Consider the following 25,951-nt stretch of genomic DNA (forward strand, 5'->3'; position numbering starts at 1 on the left):
GCTGCCTTTACCTACTGTATTTATATCAGCTGACAAGACTAGTTCCTGAAGACTCGGTCACATGCAGGGTGACTGAACTTTTCTCAGGGTTCTCTTGTTTTTACAGCAGCACTCCAATAGGTGGCAACATAATAATCTAGACTAAAGTTTCAGTGGAGCTCTGCAGCCTCACAGGTCGACTCAAGGTGCAAAAGCATTTAAAAGAGTCTCCACTGTTGTTAAATGTAAACTGCTGGTCAACAGGTTGTCTGTGTATATATTTTGGTTATTTGCACAAATGATAAACTAAAAGGAAAATCACAACATAAGATGATGATTCCTTAAGGTTTTTTACACTTGATGATGTTGTAACAGCATCTTTCCTCCAGGCTGTCTGGACAGCAAGGACGCGTAAATCAATGACCTTTTGAACGATGGATGTTGCTGCGTGATGAGGGTGTGTGCTTTCGATGGGTTATAATTCATGAGGAATGGTTAATTGTCTTTGGTGACTTACAAATACTGTCTCTTTGCTGCTGCTGAGACCATGCTGTAGGAACAACAAAATTATGGACCCACTGTGAGAATCCAGATGTGGAAAATGTTCCCTTTTCTCTTTTCTTTTAAAAGGAGCAATGAGGTGCAGTCATCTCCGACCCTCATCAGCAGCCTACAGGACTGGTCTACATCCACCACGTTTCATTAGAGGATTGTTCATTCCGTTACCTTCCGCTTTCTTGGTGTAGCATTCTAAACTCCGGTGGATTCTTGAGGAACATGGTTAACGGCTCCTCAGATCTCTGCAGGGTAAATCCAGACAGCTAGCTAGACTATCTGTCCAATCTGAGTTTTCTGTTGAACGACTTAAACAACTTTTGAACGCACACGTTCCACTCAAACAAGTTTATTTTCGAGCAGAGGCGTTGTTGCTCGGTTTGGAGAGAGCCTGGGATGATTGTGTCTGGTTTAAAAAAAAAAATTCAATAAACCAGAGCACGTTTCTCTCTCATCCCAGAATTCTGTGTGGACTAGGCTGACCCTCCTTTGCAGCGCTGTGGAGGAAGGTCTGGCAGACTAGGACGGGTTGTACTGGGCCGCTCTTGCGTGGTTTACTGAGTTAAATTACATGTACTACTACACAGACCATTGAGTAAAGGTTACAAGAAACCCACAGAAGAAACTAATTAGTCAAAAATAAAACATGAACCTTGATTTGTATTTAGAAAGACCTGCAACAGGAAATAAAACATTCATTTCCCATAAATCATGGTAATTGCACATGCGAGAACAGATAAATATCATGAAAATACATAATTACAGTTTTAGGTCATTGTTTTGCCAGCAATAACATTCCCTGTATATATTTAAGGTGCAGTGTTTCCAGAGGAATCACAGAGAGCTAAAAAAAAGGGAGGATAAATAAAGGCCCCTTCAGTTTTTGGTTGACAAATACGGTAATATGTAAGTTTTGAAATTGAGGGAATAATGAGCTCATTCAATAAGGGTGAAATTGAAAAACAGGATACAGTGGATTCTATTTGGTTGCACGGATGAATGCCAAGTGTGCTCCGGAGCAAAAACAGGACATTTGTCACAGTGTGCATCACACAAGGAACCAATGGTGGAAGATGTATTCAGATTCTTTTACTTCAGTAACAGTACTACTACCACAGAGTGAAAACACTCCACTACATGTTACAGTCCTGCATTTAAAACCTTATTTTGGTTAAAAATATGTAAGTATTATCATTAGAATGTTCCCTGTCCGTGTTTTCCTAATACATCTGATGTTTTCTGGGTTAATGTTACTGGTGCATTTATGTGTATGTTACATTTTACGCCTGTAAATGTTGAAGGTTGTGCTCATTTTAACTCCTCTATATACTGGTGGGTGGTTTGAGCTACAGCAATGCATCGTATTCTATCTCTTTTAAAATACTTTATTTAGCTTAGTTTTAGCTTAACAAGTAGGAGAGTTGTCTTAACACATAAGGACACTTTATCACAAAAATTCAACATAAAGAAGTGGGGTAGAAGTAGAAAGTTTCATAAAATGGATGTATTCAAGTAAACTACAAGTACCTTTACAATTTACTTAAGCACAGTACTTAAGTAAAGTACTACATTCCAGGTTTTTGTGGGTTTAAACATGATATAGTTCAGACGTAATGCAAGGAATGCGTAGGAAACCATCAACACCAGACATTCCATGTCCACGCTATAAATGCTTAAAGCAATAAATGATTTTTTATAAAGCCAACTATTCAACTGAATGACTTATTAATTACTAGATGAGAGAAGCTGTATGAAAACATGTGACCTTATGCTATCGGAGTTAGTTCACACAAAAAAGGGATTGGTGCTCTGATGCCCCTGGATTTTAAAAACCTTTAAAACCCTGAACTGTCAGTTGTTTTAGTCGTTCCACTCATGCACTTTCTCTGACACCCTCTGTCTGCAGTCATGCTAGAATCCTCATGGAAACTTGTCCCGCATGATTGAGGATGGAAAAATCCTTCCCCCCCCCTCTATATTCTGATAATTGAGTTGGACGGAGGGTGAGGGAGGGTGAGGGCTGATTCGAGGGGTCGGTTTGGTTGTAAGCTTCTTTCTCAGCAGTAATCTAACAATCCCACTATGCCAATGAGTACAACAGTCCTAATGGCACACAGCTGCTTTGAATGGGGCTCTTCCAGTTGGAAATTAGATGGTTGGTATGAGAGAAACCGAGAAGCAAGACCCCCCCTTTCCACCCTCTCCAGAGAGAAGCAAGTAGCTAGTCCAGTTCCCAGAAACCTACACCACAAACCAATTTCAAAATCTGAGGCTTTGTTAAATGCTACTTTTAAAGGAATGGTTTGACATTTTGGGAGAAAAACTCAGCTTGATGCATGATAGCCCCTTTTCACACATGCACTGCAACCCCAAACTTATCTGGACATTAGTTGGAGGAGCTGTATGTGAGAACGCAAATGTCCGAATCATCCATCCATCCACTCATCTTCATCTGCTTGTCCGGTATCGGGTCGCGGGGGCAGCAGCTCCAGCAGGGGACCCCAAACTTCCCTTTCCTGAGCCACATCAACCAGCTCCGACTGGGGGATCCCGAGGCGTTCCCAGGCCAGGTTGGAGATATAATCTCTCCACCTAGTCCTGGGTCTTCCCCGAGGCCTCCTCCCAGCTGGACGTACCTGGAACACTCCCTTAGGGAGGAGCCCAGGAGGCGTCCTCAACGGATAACTGAACTTCTCACAACATCTCTAAGGGAATACATCTCTCATTTCGGCTGCTTGTCCGAATCAGTTGGACATTAAACAAACATTACCCTGCCAGCTCCCAAGCACAAAGTCTGTGTAATGTCCGATTTTCACTTTGGCTTTTTGTGCGCTAATTAGCTTTCTAGCTGAGAGTTAAAAAAGAATGATGCTTCTCTCATGTGTGTGATGTAACACTAAATATGCTGATAGAGTCAGTGGGTGGTTAGCTTAGCTTAGCAATAAAAACTGGAATCCCAAGTCAAGGCATTCTCATGAATGGGTTTGTTGGATGTCTTCCGGGACATAAACTCCGCTCCCCCACTTGAAAGCTCGCTTTGTTTCATGACCCATCTATCCTTATGCACATATTAGCGCTCTTATAAAGCGGTAGTCATTATTTAATAAATATATGGATACATACAATTTACAGTGCATTACTTTCCGAAGATATCGGTAGGAATGGTTCGCGAGAACAGCCTGAACGGGTACATTAGTGAGCTTTAGAGGTATTTGTAGCCATTTTTTAAATCCTTTTTGCAGTTGTTTTCCCTGCTTCCAGCCTTATGCTAAGCAAACCCATATTTCTGGCTTTAGCTCAACATTTAACATACAGACTTTAGACTGGCATCGATGGTCTCATCTAACTCTTGGCAACAAAGCGTGCAATCGATTTTCCCAAATCATTAAACTAGATCTGTAAAGAATGGCGTCTTGCTAAGATTTGCCTTCACACATAGCCTTGTGCCTCTAACTGTGGTTCAATGAGCACTCCCCGATGGCATTTGCCAGGATGTGAGGTAACATTTGGGAGGAAATTAGCTGTTTACATTCAGATTGATGCTAAAGTTAATATTATTGACTCTGTATAGTGTTACTTATGTGCACATGGGAGTCTGTGTGGACCTGCCCCCTTCCATGATAATTATTCACTAAAGAATACGTTGCAATGTTAACTGCAGCAACCCGGACCAGCTGAGTCTTGCTCATAATGGGAACCAGCCAACTGCTGTTTAAATTTTCATTTTCCTTCCTCATTTTTAAACGTCCCACTTTTTCCATAAGGCAGTCATTTCCAAGGCTGACGTGAAACCAGATACCCAGGAGGACTCATGGTAAAGGTCCAGAAACAACACAAGACCGGACCGACATCCTCTCACCTTCCCCAATCCCCCTTTCCGTCTTGTGCGACTGTTGCTGGGAAGGTAAACACCTTTTACCGTGTTAGAAATGGGATTTCATTCAGCTGTTATTGCAGTTCCTTCATCTCCCCCTCTTTTCTGTCCCTCCCTCTGTTTCTTCTTCTCCCCTCCTTCCTTTTGCTGCCACATCTGGAACCTAGCTCCTCATTTATTTATGTGGTCTGTGCTGTTTCTTAAGTCTTATTTAAATGTCCTTTACCTTGTCTTCTTGGCAGTTTCTCTCCATCTGATGAGGTCTGCAATTACATCTCACCAGAACTGGTCACTCTGCAATTACATGGCCCACCACAGAATCTTTTCCTCCCTCCTCTGAGCAGCACCAGTGCTCATATGGTAGACCGAAATAGAATAGTTTCACGTCTGTTTGGATGGCGGCCCAGATAAAACTATGCTCAGCTGCTTGACTGACAGTGGGATGTGGGCTTTTTCTCCCCAAGAAAAACCTTTAAGCCCAGTCACGTTTAGTCTCTGAGCAGTCCCACTCCAGCAGGCTTTGGTGGTGGTTGGCCCAGCTGGGCTCCAAGACGAGAGACAGAGCGAGACAGAGTCAGAGTGAGTGAAAGCGAGGACAGAGACAGACATTTTGCAGTGAAGAAGACAAGAACTTCTGTAACTATGTACCTTCCTGGGAGCACTTAACCTTTCAGTCACTGACCAGGGTGAGTTTGGCGTCCACTTCTGTCTAATCTCAACTGCAGAGAGAAACTTTAAAGCCGTTTTTGTTTACATTTTCAGAAAAAGTAGATAATAAAGGGTGTCATATAACTTAATAAGCATGACTTGTGCAGCCTGTAGCACCTGATTCAAATAGAAAACTCCAAATATATTAAACAGCAATGCAGTTGTCCACTTGATTGACATTGCAAGAGAGTACTTTCCAATTGTTATGCAAGGTGCTTTCACAGATGTCAAACTCCCACATTTAAATGGGTGCTAACTTAACTGATGGCAAAGCCCTTTTTCTCATAAAAGTGTTTTTGACCACTGTCCAACTATGCTTTTTTTAAATCACAGAAACCTTAAAAGTTTTCTAAAGATGCCAGAAGCATTCTAACTTAAAAGCTTCTGAATTAAAAGGTTGGCAGTATTGATCATCTGGAAGCCCAGATTCTCACAAAACATAGAGGTTATGTGAACCACTCGGGAGACCGATATCTGTAAAATTGAAAATGCTTTTGATTTTTTGATTTTCCAACATCATCCTTGCCAAAAGGCCAGAGGAAGTACACAAAAACATCACAAAGTGAATCAACTGAACCCTACACCCAAATACAAAATGTAATAGTGTGTTAACCCTTGTGTTGTCTTTCTCTCGACATGCAAAAAAACACTTTTGTTGTCTCTGTCTCAATGTTTTGTTGCTTTACAAAAAAAAAGTATTATATTTTTGGAGATTTTCCCAAAAAATTGTCTTGTCCCCTTTGTTGACGTTTTGTCTCTTTTTTTGACATTTTTGCTGGTTTTTCCAAAGTTTTTGATTCTTACTTCCAGTGTTTTTTTTGTAGTTTTTATCACTTTTTCCAATATTTGTTATGCTTTTTTTCCCCAATGTTTTGTCGCTACCTCCCATATTCCTGATATAAAAAACATCTACGAAACAGTTCAAATTTGACCCCAGGACAACATGAGAGTAATGCAAGTGAAAAAGTAATGCATTATATTTACCGGTAACAATTATCAGATTAGAGGTACATTTTGGGACATCCTTTTCCAACCGACAACATACCAAGCAATCAACAAATTATAGTCGTTCAATCGCCCAACCCTACTGATGATCTTTTCACCAAACTATGTATCCTAACATTTACATTTTAGATCACAAATACATTGCGTTTCACTTAGCATCTATTTTTGTGGGAACTTCCACTTGCCAATTGATGCTATCAAGATAATTATGAAGAGTCCAGTCGGGTTACTGCTCAGTGTTTTTCTTACGAGTCATGCTGGAGCTGAACACCATGGTAGGTTGATCTGGTTTGTGGGGGAGTGGTGGAAGCAGAGACTGGAAAACAACAAAGATTACAGTGAGGCTTACGGTCATGATGAGGACGCAGCTACCGCATGTCTTCACTACTGGCTTCTGTGTGTGCGTGTGATGTGGTCGTGAAGAAATGAGAGCAAGAGAGAGAATTAGAGATTACAAGATAGGTGTGTCATTATGTTTCTCTCTCTGTGTGTATTCCCCTTCTTTTCTACCCATCAATTGTCCAGTGAAACCTTACTCACTCAACTTTAACTGTCATCACCTGTGTGCTCAGTGTAAATGCATGAGTGGAAAAAAGTGCAAGAGCTCTGACTGGTAACATGAACTGAACCGCAAATATGTTGCCAGCACCAGAAATATTTCTGTAGCCATCTGTGGTGTCTGCGTCACATTTACAAACGCTGTTGTAGCATTCATTTCTGTCGAGTTTACTGCTAAAGTAATCACTTTAGTCGTCATATTAGATGTTTCCAAGGGCAAAGTGACAAACGTTCTCTGAGTATTATTCCCTCTGGGAGTGACTATTGTAGTATATTGTTCCTGAACCCTGTTGGTGACTGTGGAAACTTCAACAAACCTTAAATCCTTTATCATCAACGTCACCTTGTGAGTCGTATAACCTTGTATCCATTGATTTTGAAAAAGAACAAATTTAAACTCTGGGTTTGAATAAGCCCAATTGTATTACCCTAAGTCTTCCTGTGTAACATTAAGCACAACAAGTCACTGTAAAATTACATGACAAACAAAACCCCACAAAGCAGGGTATATGAACTTCTTCTGGTTCCTGTATTGTTGTTAGAAGTATTTCAGCAACTATTGTTGATTGAAATCGAAATAACTATCCTCGTGCCATCCCACTAAAATAAGATGGGTTACATGGCAGACATTATACCTGTTTTGCATTGTCATTGTGAGCTTCCTTATGTTAGCATTTACCTCCACTGGGCCTAAGTCCAGCCTCAGAGAGCCACCAATCCAGGCTCGTCTTTCTAGCCTTGTTTCCTTTTTTGGGGGGGCTGCAGTCATATTATAATGCTAATGGTTGATTTCATCCACAATCCAAGTCTACAGGATTGTCCTGCACCTGCTAGTGGAACATTCCTGAGAGCTCATCGACATATCAGTGAGGCGTTTTTGAGTCTTTAAGAAGAATGAATGTTGTGTTCGGTCCTCTGAGGACAGGACGTTGAAGTTGCCAAAAGTACAAAAATACATAGAGAAGTAGTTGAAAACACCTTCAGTGTCTTGCTCTGTTTTAAGTATCTGGCCTTTCTCTTGCCTGACACATTAGCGAGTCTTGCATCTGGTGACTGATTGCGTTACACAAGTTTTACAATGTGACTGGGGCCCTTTTGGTATAAAAATATCCTTTGTGAGACAATTTGACTGCTGCATTTATAGCAAATGATAGCTTAGCATAAGTTGTACAGAAAAAGAGCTCCGTGCTCCAAACTGTTTTAACGGCTAATTTTGCATCAGCAGATGACAAGCTACAACAGCCACTTCCCGTAAACATCTGTTTAGCACTTCTATCTAATCATAAAAGACTGGTTAGGGATAAATGCAGAAGCGCAGTTCCTCTCTGCCGTGCATTCTCCTCCGGCCCGCCTGGTGAACAGCTGAGGAGGGCGTAGCATGGCTAACATGAACCCCACACGCAGGTGTGGCCGCCACTGGGCTGTCACACTGTTTAATTAGGTTTTCTCTCCATGGGCGGAGAATCTTAGGGTTTTCATTGTAATTCTTTCCCCATTTTGCCATAGTCTCACCCTAATGGTCATTGTCTGAGACATTAAGAGAGAGCCTAGAGACTACAGTATCACTGAGGGTGTGACTGAACTTTGCGACCACAGCTAAAGTTGGAAACATGAAGTGGCTCTTGGCTCCACACATGTCTGGTTTTTGAGGAGCCAGTGCCAAAGCATTGCATATTCAAACTAGCGTGCGCACGCTAAATTGGCTTTCTGCTCAACATGAACATTTCTTTCCTTCACCAAAGATAAAAGCCAAACCCGTGTAGTTTGGTCCTATAATAACAGGAGCTGTCCGTCCTTCTCCATTAGCAGCTCCTTTCTTCTGGATGAGGTAGTTTCTTTCTTTGTCTTTTGCTATTTTATCAACCCATCCCTTTGTCTCTGTGTGGCCTTGTTGTAGTAAGATCATTATGTTCCTCCTCCCACGAGTCTGGTGTTCCCCACAAGCTATTTCTCACACAGCTCAGCCTGTCCTTCGATGGTTTCGATCCAAATGCCCATTTATTGCGTTTTTGTCAAGGAAAACAACAGCATAACACTTCTTTTATTTTAACCTTTTGCTTGAATTTCAAAATTTACCTGCAGTACGTATACTATTGTTAAACAAATGGAAACATTTAATTTATTGTATATAATTAAACAAAACTATATAACTACATACCATGTACCATTATCAAAGTGTGACCTAGTGTTTTTAGTTGTTAGCCTATATGTTGGTGCAAAAAAGTGGCCTTGTAACTTTGAGGACATTTGCTTTGATCTGACAGCTGTAAACCTCCGAGGTGTCCTGTTTGTGCCAGAGAGGTAGGGGAGTCTGCGGTTACTGAGCTGCAGTAGAGCAGGATGGTGGCTTTATTTCCCCTCCTCCTGTCTCTGTGTTGAAGTGTCCATGAGCAAAACCCGTGAACCCACACGGAAGCTACAATGGCTGACAAGAATAGGTGTGTGTGAATGAGAGGTGCTTTGATATGAAAGCATTGTATGAACGCAGTCAGTATTCCAGTTCACTTTAATGATTTTAAAATGCATGAACTTGATGTAATATTCATGCATAGACAATGCAAAATGGTTGAATACTGACAGATACTCAGTCACATCTGAATAAAAGAAGCCAAAGGGAGATCCTGTCTCTCTCTCTCTCATTTGTCTCTCATACTAAAGCGGTATTGATGCTTCTGTGTTTATACTTGAGCGCTATTGTCTGCGTCGTTCTAGCATTGCAGAGCCGGCATGTGTGCATGCAGGGGAGTGTGTGGTAGAGTGAGTGAGAGAGTGACAGGGATTCGCTTCGGACCAAGTACAGACTCGACATAGTGAGAGAAGCAAAGTGTCACCCCTGTGTTTTCTAACCCCAATGAGAAATTGGGAGCAAGAAAAGTTAACCCTCTCCTTGATTCAATGTTGTTTATGAAGAGGGAGAAACCGGAAATTAGTAAGGGGAAGTGAAACGCTAACAAGCCACAGCCAAGCAACGTGCGTTGCAGCGACATTGCATTTTTTGAGACCTCAGGCTAAGGTTAGGTCTGGCAAATTGTCGGTATATCCACGTACCTACGTGTGTAGGCGTTGATTAAACGCAGAAGCATAATTCACACTTACACACTTTGTTACAAAACAATCACCAGGCTCAAAACATGATTTCTACATAGTGAATACATCCGTGCGCAGCATATCACTATATCACGCGAAAATCGCACGATCACATATCAAGAAAAAAAATTCACCTTGTCAGACTCCAGCCAATAGCAATGCGTCTGTGTCCAAACTTACTTACCAATCAGTGTCCGGTGAGGAGCTACTGGCAGCCACGGGCAGGGTGTGTGTGTGTGTGTGTGTGTGTGTGTGTGTGTGTGTGTGTGTGTGTGTGTGTGTGTGTGACAGCAGCAACTAATAGACAGATGGTTCACCTGCTAGGTATTTTATTGAGAGTGTCTACCCTTTCCCAAACAGTTTTCAACGATAGCGTCTAACATGGGTCTGAGTTAACAACCATTTGGCGCGTCGGGTTAACAGGTTTGCAGCCTCTGACTATTGGTGCCATTTAAGACACTGCTGTGCAAGTTTCTTCAGCACTTACGAGCTATTGAGAAAAGACACACAAGCTAGTACTCATTTGATGTAGTACATTTCTACCCTCGCATGGTTACAACAACAGTGGCTCGGGCTGCTACCTTGGAGTTGCTGACCTTTGACCTCATGGGTAGTACAGACAACATCTTCCTCCGCATGGAGCCAGCTGCCTGTCTCCAACATTAATCAAAGAGACAGTTTTTATGTCTTTCAAACAACTATGGTCAAAGAAAGTCTGTCCACAAAACCTTTTGCTGTTGATTGATGCAATCCTTTGTCCAAGAAATGAAATATTATGATAATAAATATTTACCACAAATCAGCAATGTGTTGTGGTAAGTATGGAGAACAGGCTGGAACCCAAACCGTCTTCAATGGCACTGTTGGACCACAGCACGAAGCGAGAATGAGAAAGCCCCACTTTCAAGTTTGTCACATCCCAAAATGTGGACGACGCAGATGCGTCGCATGTTAATGGATGACTCTGGTGACTGTTGACACATCACTGCGATAGCATTCATGACTCAGTGGAGGCTCTCTCTTCAAAGTAGGGACTCAATTAAGAGAGTGGTAGTATACATTTTTGCGTAGGTGGGCCCAAAAAGGCAGCCACTCTGGGGCCAAAGGCTGGGAGATAAATCAATATCCGACTGGTTGAATGAGAGCGTCAGCTTGGAGCTTCCCATGCATTGACCTCCTGCTGTCTTCTTTTTTTCCTATCCCCATCTGTTAATTGCAGGGAGGTCATTGCTGGGCTTCAGTCTGTTCATCTGTGATTGTGTTTACTGCATTTGCTCTGTGGCCCTTGTTATTGTTCAGTAGGGAGATCATGAGAGGAAATGGAGGCTTCAGTTATGATACATGCTTAAATATGTGCGCTTTTGTTTCCTTACAGAGGATAGAAAGGTCACCACTTCCTCCTCCTCATGAAGAAGTCTTGGTGCCGTTGAGGGCACCCTGGGGAGTCTTGAGGAGTAACTTTCTCTCTAGTGCTGTCATTTTTGGTTTGGGTAACCACTGTACCCTCTCCACTGCTGGCTCTTATTGCTTTGTAACAGAAATAGCAGCTCACAGGAGGCGTTTGGAAATATCAAATCAAAATGCTATAATTTCAGCAGACATTTCTGGAATGATATCATTATTATGTTGAGAAATGTCAAGTCAGATATATGGGCTTATCTTGTGGAATATTTTGTGGTTTCAAAAATAACTTAACATGTTTTATAATTACCTTATAATCGTAGCTGCAGCGCATGACGATTTTCGTTGCTGATTCATCTGCAGATTGTATTCTTGATAAATGGATTTTTTTTTTGTCTAAGAAATGTCAAAACATAGGGAAATAATGCAAATTTGCAACATTTCCATGGTGACATCTTCAAATTGCTTGTGTTGTCCGACCAGAAGTTCAAAACCCATTCATATAAAGACATGAAAAAAAAGCAGCAAATCCTCAGGTTTAAAAGCTGAATCAAGAGAAATTTGGGCAATTTTTCTAAAAATGTAAATCTTCTTGACATTGTAAATAGACTCCTTTTGGTTTTCTCTTCTCGCCGCACATTTCCTTTAATTTTCACCCAATTGTTTTTGTGAAACTGAAAGAAACTCAATACAACTCAAATGGTTCATGAGACCATGGTTCAACAACAGCATTAATTCTGTCCGAGGAGGTGTTGCACCTTTCAAACGATGCATACCTCACTTTTCAAGTATTTATTTCTTAGAATATTCTGTATATCTCAAATGAGACATGGCAAGATCTAATTACCCAGAAAACTCACACAACTGTTTACTTTTCGAGCCCAAAGTGGGAAAAAATAGCACCAAAATGGCCTTTTGAAGTGCCATGTGTGGGCACATATGGAGCTTTTCCTGCATACCTTGCGATTTTTGCAGCTGATATTTACTTATCGCATTGACCCCATGTGCGTCTCATTTTCCCCGCATGTACCTTTAGTTCAGTTGTGGAATAACAGTTCCACCCAAACATTCCACCCTGCCCTAAAGGGGTGCCTGTGTTCCTCGGCTTAGATCTGGGCAGTGGACCTATCCTCCACCCCTGAATCTTACTCTTCCCTTCTCCCCTAAATCCACACACACACAGACCCAGCCCACCTAATTTACTCCCACCTCCAAATGTCAAACAGCTGTAGAGTTGACTCTCAAGGAACTGCTGCTATTACTTCCTCAGCCCCTCCCTGTCTTTTTCTCAGCCATTTTGTGTGTGGCCCCTAATATCAAGTCACTCATAGGCCCAAATGTGGTGTCTAAACCTTGTATCTGTTTAAAGTGTATTTATGATACAGCTGTTGGCTATGAGGTCATGAATTTACATCGTAGGTGCCTGTGGGCGGAGATGGATAGACAGACAGCTGGCTATAAATTGTGCATATGAATCGTGGTTGACTTCTATGTTTAAGTAGTGGCCCGGTCTGGCTGACATGTAGAGATGGGCCGTAACTGGGCCAGTGCTATATCCAAGGCACTCTATCTAACTGAGGGAGCTGCGTGACATAAATGTCAGTGGCGTCATTCTCCGTCTGATTGACAGGAGAAAATCAGGCAATAATGCTGAGGGTTGAGAACTCCTGCTGCTGTCGGGAATCTGTTCAAAGGATTGCTTTGGCCACTTGCCTGAAATCCAACCTGGAAGATGATTCCCAAAGAATTTATCACTTACTTTAAAAATTTGGGCCACAATGTTTAAGGCGTTGCTGGAAAAATCATTGGCCCTACTATGAATCAGAATCAGAATACTGTTTGCTCCTACTGCAAGTTACAGTTGGAAATTGCCTTGGTGTTTGGTGCATACATAAACAAACATATTAAACATTAACACGAATAAATGCAGAAACAGACACAAAAATGTGTACATGCTAAATATATGTTACGTGCTTATTTGCTGAAGATACAGTTCTCTATTGCTGAGCATTAAATCCTAAACGAGTATCAGAGGTTTTAAAATAAATAACTTTAGCAAAAATAAAAAAGAACCTAAGAAAACAAAGAAACTAAAATATCCTGGAAGACATGTTAACATAATTTACGTCAAAATGCATAAAGACAACCTCTTCAACAAAAAAATTAGACTGGTGTCAATATCCCACTCCCTTATTCACATGCTTTTGCACTCATCAAGGGGCCTTCATCAGTTCTACTTAGCCACAGTGTTTGTTCATGTTTTTTGGGCTCCTAGGTGACTCAGCTGATGTTTCATAGGAGAAAAGTGGTTTCTACTTTTGTTGCTTGGAGCTAGCTGCTACTCGACTCTCATTGGGTTTTCCCCTCTTCTTTGCCACGAGGACTGCATCCCAGCTAATCGTATTCGATGAGGTGGGTGTGGTTGAGGTTAAGTCACACATAACAACACCCGTCATGCCTGTTATTTTGAACACCACAGTAGGTTGTAACTGAATGATCTTTCAGACTTTCAGTCCCACTTGATGTCGACAGTGAGGTCTCTTTTGTTTTTAATGCCACTTAAACATAGTGAAAAAGTAGTAGTTTTACGACACTAGGCAGAATCTGTCTGTGTATAAACTAGCCCAAAATGCACTTGAGGTCCGCTGTGTGTAAATTGTGGACTGCTGCAGGGTGATGACATAGTACTTTGTTAGCAACATGTGTCAAGTTGCTCTTACTGATTATGGCCACATACCCTACTTTTACCGGACCACGCTGTAAGCCTGTGTCCAATTATGTCAGAGTGGCTCCCTAGTCGCCATGTGTTGTATGTATGTACGTGTGTGTGTGTGTGTGTGCCTATCTGCAGGCCTTGCTCATTCATTATTAAGCAGCTCCTGATGTTTTGCTGGCCGTCACTGCACAGGTGTCAGGTACCCAAACGATCTCCTTCACTGAACCGGACTGAGCCAGGATCCAGTTCTAGTCTCTTCGGACTGTTGGAGCTGCTCCCAAAGTTTTTTAAACCCTACTCCAAAACCTTTTGTTAGCTCTGGATGCTGTCTCATCCCTAGCTGATTTCCCCCCCATTACTTATCCCGCTAACTATCAATGGAACCGGGAAGCTCAAAATGCATTTGGATATTTCTCTTGGCATGAAGTTGGGGCTATTTGAGCTCTCAAGAGGTATGTTGCTGCTATCTTTTTTTCCCTTCAAAATGAGAACTACGGGTACTTTTATAGCTGATCATAAAGTACCACGACAACAGTGTGTTCACTTTAGCAGACTTGTGGTGAAGCAGTTTAGTTATTTATGCAGCTGAATTTAATCTTGTTTGGGGGAAAATGTGTCTCATGCTTCTGTGGTGTCTGAGGAATGACAAGCTGAAGTGTAACTGCTATCAGCCACGACCTATCCCCTTTTATAAGTGTGACATACAACAGGAATGGGGATTTTAGACCATGTTTGCGGTAACAAGTGTGTGGGTGTGTGTGTGTGTGTGTGTGTGTGCAACTTGACCCCGTCTGATCTCATCTCCATGAGCGCGGGTTGCTAAGAAACCCCATAAGGGCAGAGGATTTAACTTCCATATTATTTTGTCAAAGGAAAGAATGCTCCCAGACCCGAATAGATGGCACAGTTTTTGGCCCTACAAGGGAATCTTCTCACTCACCCCTGTCAGGAGTTTGTTGGGAAGGACTTCAAGTTTTCATCTCCCAAACTAGTGGATACAGAGACAACTTTATGGCATGCTAGACAACACCAAAACAGTTCTAATTTCTAGTAAACGTTTTGGTGTGTTTACTGTATGCACTGCTAAGAATAGTTATGTGTGTTTGAAGAAGCATGTTACAGTATGCTATTGTTGGGGCTGAGACTACTGGTGGGTTTTTAAATGGCACACATGCTGGAAAATTACTTTTCTAGTTGATGTTTTTTTCAGCTTGCAGTAAAGTCTACTGCTCGGCTGATTGCTGCATTAAAAAGAAAGAAAACAGGATGTTCCTGCTTGCGCCTTGAGATCCAGTGTGAGTCCGGGGTAGCAGTGGATGGGTGCCGTAAGAGTGACAGACGTACTGTACAATGGAGCGAAACTGTGGTTCCGCTGTCAGATACACTGTTGAGGGAGCCATTTCACATGTCAAGCAAGTCCATCTTCCCTGTAGAGGCTGGTGAGAGACCCTGAACGATAACAGGCTCTCTCCCTCTCCCAAATGGATTTGTAAAGTTAGGAAGGACTAAATGATCCATTTAGGAGGCATTCTAGTTCTTTACCAGCGCATCCACCTGTGTCAACTTTCTAACACTTTCATGTCACAAAAGTATCAATAGTAGAACTATTTCAGCCATGAAACTTTCGGTGATTTTCTAAAAAATCTAATTGATCCATCTTTCCTTTTATTTAGTGTTTACATCTCAACCCACCCAGCAAATTATTGCAAAGAAACTGGAAAGGTGGCTCATATTGACCACTTGTCAATATACTGTACACAGAACATTTTATTCCCATAGCAATTAAAAGACCTGGTACTGAATCTACTTTGCTGTTAGCTCACTGCAACAATGTGTGTGCATGTGTGTGTGTGTGTGTGTGTGTGTGTGTGTGTGTGTGTGTGTGTGTGTGAGTGTGAGAGAGAGAGAGAGAGAGAGTGAGTGAATGAGAGGAAAATTGTAAAGCACTGCATCAATGCAGTTCATGTTTATTATATTTTGTGTTAGTTGTCATCTGTGCATTCACGTATTTTAACAACTTGCCGCAAGATAATAAGACTTGACATTGTCACAGGAAGTTATTTAAAGTGAATGTTAGATGGAAATTTGATCAAACCAGGTAGAATCAATCTGGTAAAAGTATGAACATCCTTTAGCTCAAATGATTGACCAGTGGGTTAAATAATGACCCCACAGATGAGCTATTTTCAGCTAACAACTTATGTGTATTTGTGAGGCATTGAGACAGTGAATAGTTGGAAAAAAATAAAGAGTGTGAGAGGTAGAGAGTATAGATGGCAAAGTATGTTGCGATTAAATGGTCTTAGACCTCTTAGACACATAAGCCACCAGGATGCCCCAGAAAGAGACATGTTATTAAATATTCAAATTAAAAGGAAGGCAGTGTGGCTTACTGTAGTGCTAACAATTGCAGGCCGTCCAAAGATACTATGACTTCATACAGTTTGTTCACCTTTCTGAAGTTTAATTAAGCAAGACTCTGCACTCCTATCCTCCATACCCTGTACCAGGAGTGTAGCAAAAAAATTCTGGGCCCTGTAGAAAGGCATTTTCAATGGGCCCCTGCCCGCATCCACAGCTATTCATTCGCATGTTTTTGGGCCCTCCTGACATGAGGGCCCTGGGTACCCAGTCCCCTTTTTCCCACCAGTCCGACGTCCTTGCCCTATGCTATAAAAGTAACCTGAATCTTTCATGTTAGTATAATATATAATAATACATATAATACAATAATAAATGCTGTATTTAGAGAGCTGTTAATGTAACAGGAGTGTTCGTATATGTTGTCACCTGCTTTGCACACAATCCATCTCCCACATTTCCCCTTGTGTAACGGATTTTGTGTAAAGCACTTTGGATTGCCCTGTTGCTGAAATGTGTCATATAAATAAAGCTGCCTTGCCTTGCCTTGTCATTTTCTCCACTTATTTATCAACTATTTCAATCTCCTTCCTCCTATAGCTGCTATTTTGTAGTAAAATATATGGAAACTTGAACGGTGCTTCCTCTGCACCCTCCCACACATTTATTTCTTACTCAAACCTGTGACGCTCATGAAGCCCGTCACCATCACCATCACCCTGAGACATGTCAAATGGCATTGTTTTCTATCATTAGCCACACTGCTACAGTGGCGCTGCTGTAGAATCCGGTACTGTGTTTAATTAATGAAAAATGTATAGCCCTACTTTCTGATGCAGACTGAGTCAAACATCAATACAATGTTCTGTTTTTTTTATTGCCTAACCAAACAAAACTTAATGATAAGTAGAATCTAAGTGTGATGGGAGCTGTCAGTGATTTCAGTGGTGGTTCCCACTGTGTTTGACTGAGTGTCAGAAATGATTGAGGTGAAATCTAAAGGATGCATTATTTTTGACAGACCACCGCTGAAGACCTGATTCTGGGCAGAGGGAACGCTTTAAGCTGGTGCAGCTGCTATTTAAATACAGGACTCATGTTACATGTCCTTGTGAGTATCCAGGGAAAAAAAATATAAAAATATAAAGTTTGAACTTAGTTCAAAGTAGATTGCATGTATTTGCACAATGGATTAGTCTTCATAAATTGAAATCCAAATCATCTAAATCTTCAATTGAGTTTTAAAAGTGTAATATTTCTGAGAGCAAATCAAAAAACTTGCCAGTGTTGTAAGATTACAGTATGTTAGATGTTTTCAGTTCACATTAGCTTCTTCCAAGAATTGTGTTAACATGATAGGCAGTCTCAGTCAAACACTTACCCCTCTGTAGGTTTAAAGGGTCAGTGTTTCACTCATAGGGAAAATCCCTTAGAATTATTATCAGTTGCAAAAGACTGTAATTGTGATCTTCTCATCAATCTCTGTATATTCAAAACACTTATTTTGTCACCAAAGTATGGCTTCATTTGTTATCATTGTCTTCATTAGTATTTTGAGAAGTTTCTTTGGTCATGGTGATACCCTTTTTGCTTAGAAAACTGAAATGTTTACAAGCACCGTGTCCTTTGGGGGAGAATACTTACAAACCTATGGAAGGTGTGTCGAACACATTTTGAGTTTTAATGTCATGGCTTTTTTTTATTTAAATGTTGCTGGTTATGAGATTATTCTTGGATCTCAGTGTAAGCCTATGTTAACTAGTGACGTTGTTGTTTAGCTGAGTGTAAGCTTGACAGAACATAACCCAACCTAAACTAAGTAGCTCATGCCTGTGTTATCTACGGAATGCACTGCATTTAGACTCATTGAGATAAAAGCCTGTTGTGTCTGGAGACACAACAGGCCTCCAATGTCTGGCTTTATATAGAATTAACTAAATGAATCAACTAGTTGGTATTTTATGTATTTTGTGTAAAAATGATCACGTTCATCATCCATATGTGTTAAACTTTTGTCAATTAAGCACATGCGTTAAGTTAGCTTGTGTTATGTTATCTTGCGTTATGTTAGCTTACAAAACATTAGCTTGTGTTAAGTTAGCCTAAGCCTTATGTGACTTTAGCTTAAGTAAGACTTCCAAATGTTCCAGTTTGTTTGAGATTGTGCTCCCATTTTGTACACACTATTGTCGCTTCTGCAACAGTATTTATCTCATAATTCTTCCCATCAGGAATGATTATGGTTGAGGCAATAGACTATACTGTTTGTGCTAGATATTCAGTACTTATTCAGTGTATGTTAGCAGCATCTTTGAATCTGCTGTTCCTCCTGTCTACTATACTGTCATCTGACACAACGTTTGGCTTTCCCTGTATTATTTTTTAAACATGTTACACTCCACCATTTCGGAGCATTTTAAATGTATTTTCTGAGTTTGTTCATAACTGGGGCTATGAGAAATTATATGGAAAAATATTGTAAATCGCCCTAACCAAAGTTTTAGGTTGGATGATGTAAAAGTAGCTTCAGCGTTGTAGAACAGAAGAAACAAGCAGACTCGCCAAACATTCAGACAGTAGCAGTAACATCAGGCGTTATCTGCAGCCCTGTGTGTGTCTCTCTATCCAAGTACAAGGGTCCCCTTTGAGCCAGCCCACTGGGAGTGGGATGGGAATGTCGTGTCCATGGCTCAGCCCAGCCTGCTTCCAGCTTGTTCCCACCCAACCACCCATACAGCAACCCATCCTGCTCTGCTTTCCGTCAGCTCTGTGGTGAGCCTGTTACCACTTTCTCCTCCTGTGAACCCAGTCTCCAGCTCAATGAGAGGACATGAGCAGCACGGCACCACCAAGCTGCCGATGCAGAGCATGCCCACTGTATTTAAAGGCCAAAGGCCACCCACAAGTCTGTGAGAGTTAGGAGAGCAGCAGAGAAAGAAGCATTTTACACTTAATCGTTGGCAGTTTTGAAATGAAGCCATACCATAAGGAATCGATTACACAATGAGGCACTCCTGAAACAACATGGATATTAAACTTGGAGTACACAGCCTGACTCACTCTGTCCTGAACTCCATTACATTGATTCAAGCTGGTTTTTGGCCTCTCATAATGGTGAGTGGCTTTGCTTGTTTCTTGCAATTTCCTCAGAGTTTGATTCCTTCTGTTTTTGTCAAACAGAAATTCATTGCTTTTGGCTTGACACTGTAGCTAAGCCACAGTGGTTTGGTATTTTGTTTTCTGCAGACCAGTTTTTGTGGCGGTTTTTAGTTAGAATCTGTGAAATGCATTCTGCTTTAGCACAGAACATTATAAAAAAAGGACTGGAGATGTATTTTTAACCAGTGATTTTGCAGTTATGGAGAGTACAAACAATGAGGTCAGCGGACAATGAAATCTTGGTGGTACATTGGCCTGGCCTTACGCATACTGTATGCCTTCAGACAAAAAAGAGTTAGGACCTTAAACAGAAACAAGCTGCAGGGACCAAATGGGAGGATGTCTCTAGTACCACAGCGTCAAGTTAATAAACAATTACAGTCTGTCACCAGTTGTCTAACTTTAGAAAGGCACAATAGTGGTTTATGGCTTTTTTAAGAGTTGTCAAGCTAAACGTCTGATGTACTAGGAGTCAGACAGGAGTAAAATAGATAGTTTAAATAGTTTAAAAAAAGAGCTAAGGTCCTGATGCTTCTTCTATGCTAGCAGTTGCTCCATTAGCTTTTGTCTTTCTTGTGGTTTACCAACCGTATTCAGAAAAAGAACTTGTATCTTCTTCTTCTTTGTGACTAAAAAAACTTAAACAATTATCAATTTGTTTGCATTCGAAAAAAGATAAATTCACAATAAGTTTTTCCCCGAGGCAGTGTTCATAACTCCTATTTTTTTTCACTTTTTCTATATTATCTTTGCCTTATGGGAAAGCGCAAGGTGTGCCATTAAGTTACCGTACTGTACTATGGAGATTGACCAGTGACAGCCCACTGTCCAAGTTTCAGATTGTCAAACAGGGGTTGTTTAACCAGTGGCAGTCTTTGGTTGTCAAGACAGACGGGGTAACCGTATAACACACTGTTCCGAAAGGTTATGTGATAGTACAGGATGTTGGAGGTTTTCTTAGTCTCTATAACAGAACCTGGAAGTTTATGTTTTTAATGTGGTTCTTTACGGTATTACAGACTTCATTAAGGTCTTTTGCTTCCTAAGCTTAGTCAAGCTGTTGAGCTATACAGCTAGAATATATAAAGGCCACTGAGCTCCGACAAGAAAGAATGATGACTCTTCATGTTAAATGCAGGACTTGGCGTGACCAACTATGAACAGCCATTACATGAAACATGACTGCAAAACTATAAGTGACAGAAACATGCACACAAGCGCACACACACACACACCGACATTAACGTCCCCCTCAACACACATGCAAAGAATGAATACAAGTGCAGCAATAAATCTGGAGCGCACATCATAGTGATTTCCCTTACGTACACACAAGCTACTGAGTGGTTGTTATTTTACCCGGCATGTGACATTAGGCAGAGACAGAGGTGTCCTTTGTTTGGCTTACCTACAACCGACAGGTTCTCCACGGCAACCGAGTGGGGAAACCCACAGGGCCACTCAGGTTTCAGCCCAGACATAAAAAGAAACGTCCACCCCAGCAGAAAATTAGCCAGGATCCATCAAAGTTTGACCATCTGCTTATGAAACTTATATTTATGTAACACTTGCAGCCTTCCTGTGCTTGGGGATGTTTAAACTGGAGTGCCTTCAGCCCCATGGAAAAAAGTCCTTTTAAATTAATACAACACAACAGAGCATTGTCTGTACCAAAACACTAAATCAGTCCAGAAAGCTGTAAAAGAAATAGTCATGGAAAAACAACTACTTGCTGTAGACTTTGGACATTTTGCTAAAACCCTTTTGCTCTCCTCCCTCATGTATCATTTGCTGTCGGTGGCCACTTACTGCAGAACGACAGAGATCACTTTCAGTGCAATGGTCCTTAACACAGCACTTTGTGGCACACTCTAAGTGCTCAGGACTGAATTGCTTGATTGGACAACTCATCTCAATTTGTATGGTAATCCACAGAAGAGCGCTGTAACAAGCCCGAGGCACATGTAATGGAATCTGTTGAATCTGTGTCTCGTTGGCGGTGACCCTGTGTTCAATTATAGGGCCAATATAGTTCAGCCACACCTTTATTGTAATAATCTAACATTGCAATTATGTCAGACTTCGTTCCAGGGAATTCTGTTCTAACTACACTGACTATGTAGATGTGGCTTATTCCCCTAAACTGGGTGCTCACTGCCAGACTTCCATGGTCCTGGCACACTATTGGTATCATTTCTGAATCGCTGTGATGCTTTCTTTGAAAATGGCCCTTAAGGAGCCATGCCAAGACTGCAGTTAAAAGACCCCCTCCCCTCCCCCTTTTCGCTCCTTCTCAGCATCTTCTTCTTCCTGCTCTCTCTCTCTCTCCTCTTTCTGTTTCTATCTGTACTATCTAGTCACTTATTCATCCAGCTGGGTATCTGTAATCGCAGTCACTGACTCACCCAGTCACTCACCCACCCAAAAAAGCCATCAGTTTTTCATCATTATCAAATAGTTCCCTTGTTTCTCATAATTATGTCATACTGGGAGTTTCGGAAGCAAGTAAAGGAAACAGTAACAAGAATCGTTGGGTGGGGGGGTGGGGGGGTGGGGGGGGGGCATTTTGCTTTGAACACTGCGACTTTGAAAAAGCAGGCCACCATAGGATCAAACCAGTGGCGTCCCACATGCATCACGCAACCCTCTAGTCTCAATTTCTTTATTGTAAGCTCTTCTTTTTACGTTTATCAATCCTGTAACACTCTGGAGGCATTTAGTAAAAAGCAGGGCACCACAGCTGAAACCTGCTCCGTCAAATGGAGGGTGTGTGTGTTTTTGTGCGTGAGAAGAAGATGGTCTCCCTATTTAACTACCTGCTAATTATACTCCACAGTAAACATGAAATGTGTAACCACACCACTGCAGGATATCATTGTAACTAAAAGGATTAGAGTGTGGTTCAGGCAGGAGGGCGTCTGTGGCTTCTCCTGATTGAAAATGGACTAATCTAAATGGGATACATCAATAAAACGGCGGAATAAAGTTGCGGGCACTTAAGAGCGTCAGCCTCTTTTGCTCAAGCTCAAAGTAGGGAAGAGAGTCACTGGCTGGCAGCCAGCCAATTAGAAGATAAGAAATATTATTCCACTGGCACACCAGTGGCTTGCAGCTATTTAAAACAGTGAGGTTTATTGATAATTAAATTACTTGGAGAAAAAAAAAAGACAAAACAAGAATAGAATGCTTGGAGGCGGATCAATAAGGAGATATTGTAGTGGATAACGCTGCAGTGGCCAGCAACACAGCCAGGAGGATGCAGTGTGTGTGTGTGTGTGTGTGTGCATGTTTGTGTGTGTGTTAGTGTGAGTGTGTGTTGAATGTTTATATGTAGAAGAATTATATACAGAAATAGTCTGATGTACTTAAACAACCCTTTTGTGAACATTTTACTTTTTTCCTAACTATTTTTCACATTTGACAGGACAAAAAAATTTGATAAAGGATACTTTCATGTCTTGTGACCTTGTGGTTCATGTTGGTATGTGTTGTGTTTCAGGTGCTGAGTTGAAGTAAGATGGCCACGGACAGAATGGCGACTCCTCAGGGCAGCTCCAGACAGAGTAGCTCGCTCTCTTCATCCCCGATGAGGCAAGTAGCAGCAGAAATAATCAAGTGGTAGAGGTCTTAACTGGAAAAATAAGTAACACCTATGACGGTGCACCATGGCTGTGTAGGGACTGAAAGGAACATGCAATCTTATGTGTCTATACTGAAATAATGCAATACTTACTACATTTTTTGTTATTAACACAAAGTTTCATAGAAACACTGTATCTCATTTCCATCAAGACACACACAAACAACATACTGAGAATAATGATATGATGATAGCAAGCAATAACCCTCCTGTTTCTGATCTCTTGTTCCTGATAATGCACCGAATGGGGGCAGACCCTGTTATCATGGCAGCTCTTAGAGAAGCAGAGATTGAGTTTTACAGTGGTGATGGAGGTCTAGTTGTGTCGCTGGTCATCGTCAGAGATGTTTGTAACAAATGAGGCTGCTCGGAGGAAGGCAGGTCGTATTTGGTTCTTAGTTGTCTTTGAGTTGGAAGACACAAACAAAAATGCACTCATACAGAGAGAAAGTATAGGAATTATTTCATGGTGGTGTTAATCAGATATTTGTAGCTTCAGTGTTTCATGTTTTGCCGTAACTACTAGTCGCTGGTACACCAAGTTCCAATCTAGCTAAAAGCAAACATTTTGGTCACTGAATATTTCCTACTGACACTTCTATGCCGTTATTTAGATTACTTAGAAGGAACTTTAGATGGCTCATGTGTATGGTGAGAACGGGTGAGACACCCCTGATGCTGACTAAGAGCAAAGTCACATCCTCGCCTCCTTCATATCTTCTTTGGGAAATATTTAGCGGCGGATGTTTGATTTGAGTTGTTGATTCAACATCCCCAAACCAATATATTGGTCTTAGTCAGGATCCTATGAGGCCGTCAACATTAGGAGGTCCAAAGGTTAAAACCTTAGTGAGAATGCAAACACAAACACCCAAACTCCCACACTGCCTTCCACAAACACACACATGAGATGAAAACATCTGTCCACAATTGGATTCCATATTTGCGTGCATGTCTGCACAAAAAAGCTGGAGGTTATTACCAAAAATTCTGAAAATAATTGTCAAGATGCAAAAAGAGAAGTGTGCACATACCAAACAATTAGAAACTGAATTAAAAACAAAGCGTTGCTGCTTCAACGCTGTCACGAAAAGTTGACAGGGAGCCCAAATCTTTCCAGCTGACCTGAACTAGACTCTCTGCAGTGTTGAGCTACCATCTAAACAGCCTTCATCACAAGCCCTAACTGCCTGTTTATTTAGCTTTAATTGACACTTTACACGTCCTTCTTTTCTCAATTTATTACCATAGGGCCACAATCTTTTTCTCATTATTAAAAAAAAAAAATCGGAATCTCATTTTGTGTTTTTAAACCTTACTGGTTATCACTTTTTAAATACACTATTGCTGCTGACTTAGAGGAAAATTCTATTTTTTGAAAAACACAACACACATCTCATATCACACAGCAGCGATTTACATCTTTGTAATGTAAGTGTCAGCTGCTGATGCTTCTTTTTTTTAAAGGGGAAAGCCTCCTCATCAGCTGCTGTGGTTGAGAGTATTTGAATCATTGATAATGCATTTGAATATATATCTTCTGACAGTTCTGTGTTTGCAAATGCTTACACAGCGTTGCAGAAGACACGCAATGCATGCCCTTGGATTTTAAATCAGTACAGTTGTCACGCCATAGGCAACCAGATGCACACTCACATAAACAAACAGATCATCTTCAAACAAACAGATCTGTGACTTGCTGTCTTTGTCTGTCCCTCATACACACACTCACACATAAATCCTATTTGTTGGGCACATGGCTCAGTAAATCAACTGATGAAAGGAGCCAAATGACTGAATTGTATTAAAATAAATTGCAAACACAGATGGAACGCACACAGACACTCAGTTGACAAACATCTCCACAACAGAACCAGTGCTTTGCCCAGATCAGATTGTCTGGGCAATGTAGGCCTCGGGTTACAGTCTGAAAGGGGCTCGGCTGTTGCTCTGCAAGCACGTCAACTAGGTTTCTGTGCCGTCAATTGTCTGTATATTTGCCTTTTTTAAGTTTCAGATTTGTGTTTCCATTGCACGCAGGAATGTTGTAGGTTGCACAAGTGTGGGTTTGAGGATGCGAGGGAAAGCGTGTGAGGCTCATAGAAAAAATGCAACAAACTAGAGTGAGGGACGAGTCAGCTGGAGATGGTTTGAGACACAGAAAAAGAGAAAAATACGCAAAATAACGTGTTGCACATATGCCTGAAGTAGGTATACCTCCATGTGCGTAACCTCGCATGTGGGATGGCAGTGTGAGTCAGAGAGAAAGAGAGCAAACAACAGAGAGAAATAAGTTAGAGAGACAAAGAGACAGAGAACAAGAGAGAAGCAGACTTAGTATGTGCTGTTTTAGGTGAGTCTGGTCTTGGCTGCACATAAGAAGCCGTCTGAAACATCTGGGAGTCAGATGTCTGCCCCCGTTGCCAGGAATCAACTGTACCAGTCAGAGGCCACAATATCCCCTTACTCAGGGCTACTTCGGTAGGAGCACAGACCCAGAAAATAAAGGCGTGACTTATGCATTTGAAAGCACCATCAGCCATATGCTATTACCATTATCTTTGCTCATCTGTCAGCTGTTTACACAGTGAAGCAGCACTTCACAAAAACTCCCAGAAGTTTTCTGTGGAGCTGTGTAAAAAGGGTTTGTTCAGAGAATTCTGGTTTTCAAGTAGAATAGGAATGTACTACCATCCACTGTGGTTGCTTTGTATGAATGCATCCATATTTAATTCTTTCTGGGACAAGAGTGTCCTTGTTTCCTCCATCAGTCGATGCCAAAGCCACAATGGTCTGGTCCTCAAACTCTCGCTCATTCTGCCCACATTTCCATTCACTCTGCCTCGCTAAACTGTGGTTCTGTTGTGGTATTTGGGAAAGATTTCCATTTGTTCATAAGTGACATCAG

General features: G+C 41.4%; 1 protein-coding gene across 2 annotated transcripts in view; it reads left to right on the plus strand.

Moving 5' to 3' along the window:
- The first annotated feature begins 4,802 nt into the window (after positions 1-4,802).
- LOC117949362 (protein inscuteable homolog) overlaps positions 4,803-25,951 on the plus strand; it is a 50,843-nt gene continuing 29,694 nt past the window's right edge. The window contains exons 1-2 of one of the 2 annotated variants that reach the window (XM_034879554.1): positions 4,803-5,094; positions 22,903-22,994. In XM_034879554.1, the coding sequence (XP_034735445.1) occupies positions 22,921-22,994 (74 nt within the window). In that variant the 5' untranslated portion in view covers positions 4,803-5,094; positions 22,903-22,920. Of the gene's footprint in view, positions 5,095-19,016; positions 19,359-22,902; positions 22,995-25,951 lie in introns of those variants that run through there. The other variant, XM_034879555.1, reaches the window with a different exon arrangement.

The sequence above is a fragment of the Etheostoma cragini genome, chromosome 8 (assembly GCF_013103735.1).
Source record: "Etheostoma cragini isolate CJK2018 chromosome 8, CSU_Ecrag_1.0, whole genome shotgun sequence".
NCBI lineage: Eukaryota > Metazoa > Chordata > Actinopteri > Perciformes > Percidae > Etheostoma > Etheostoma cragini.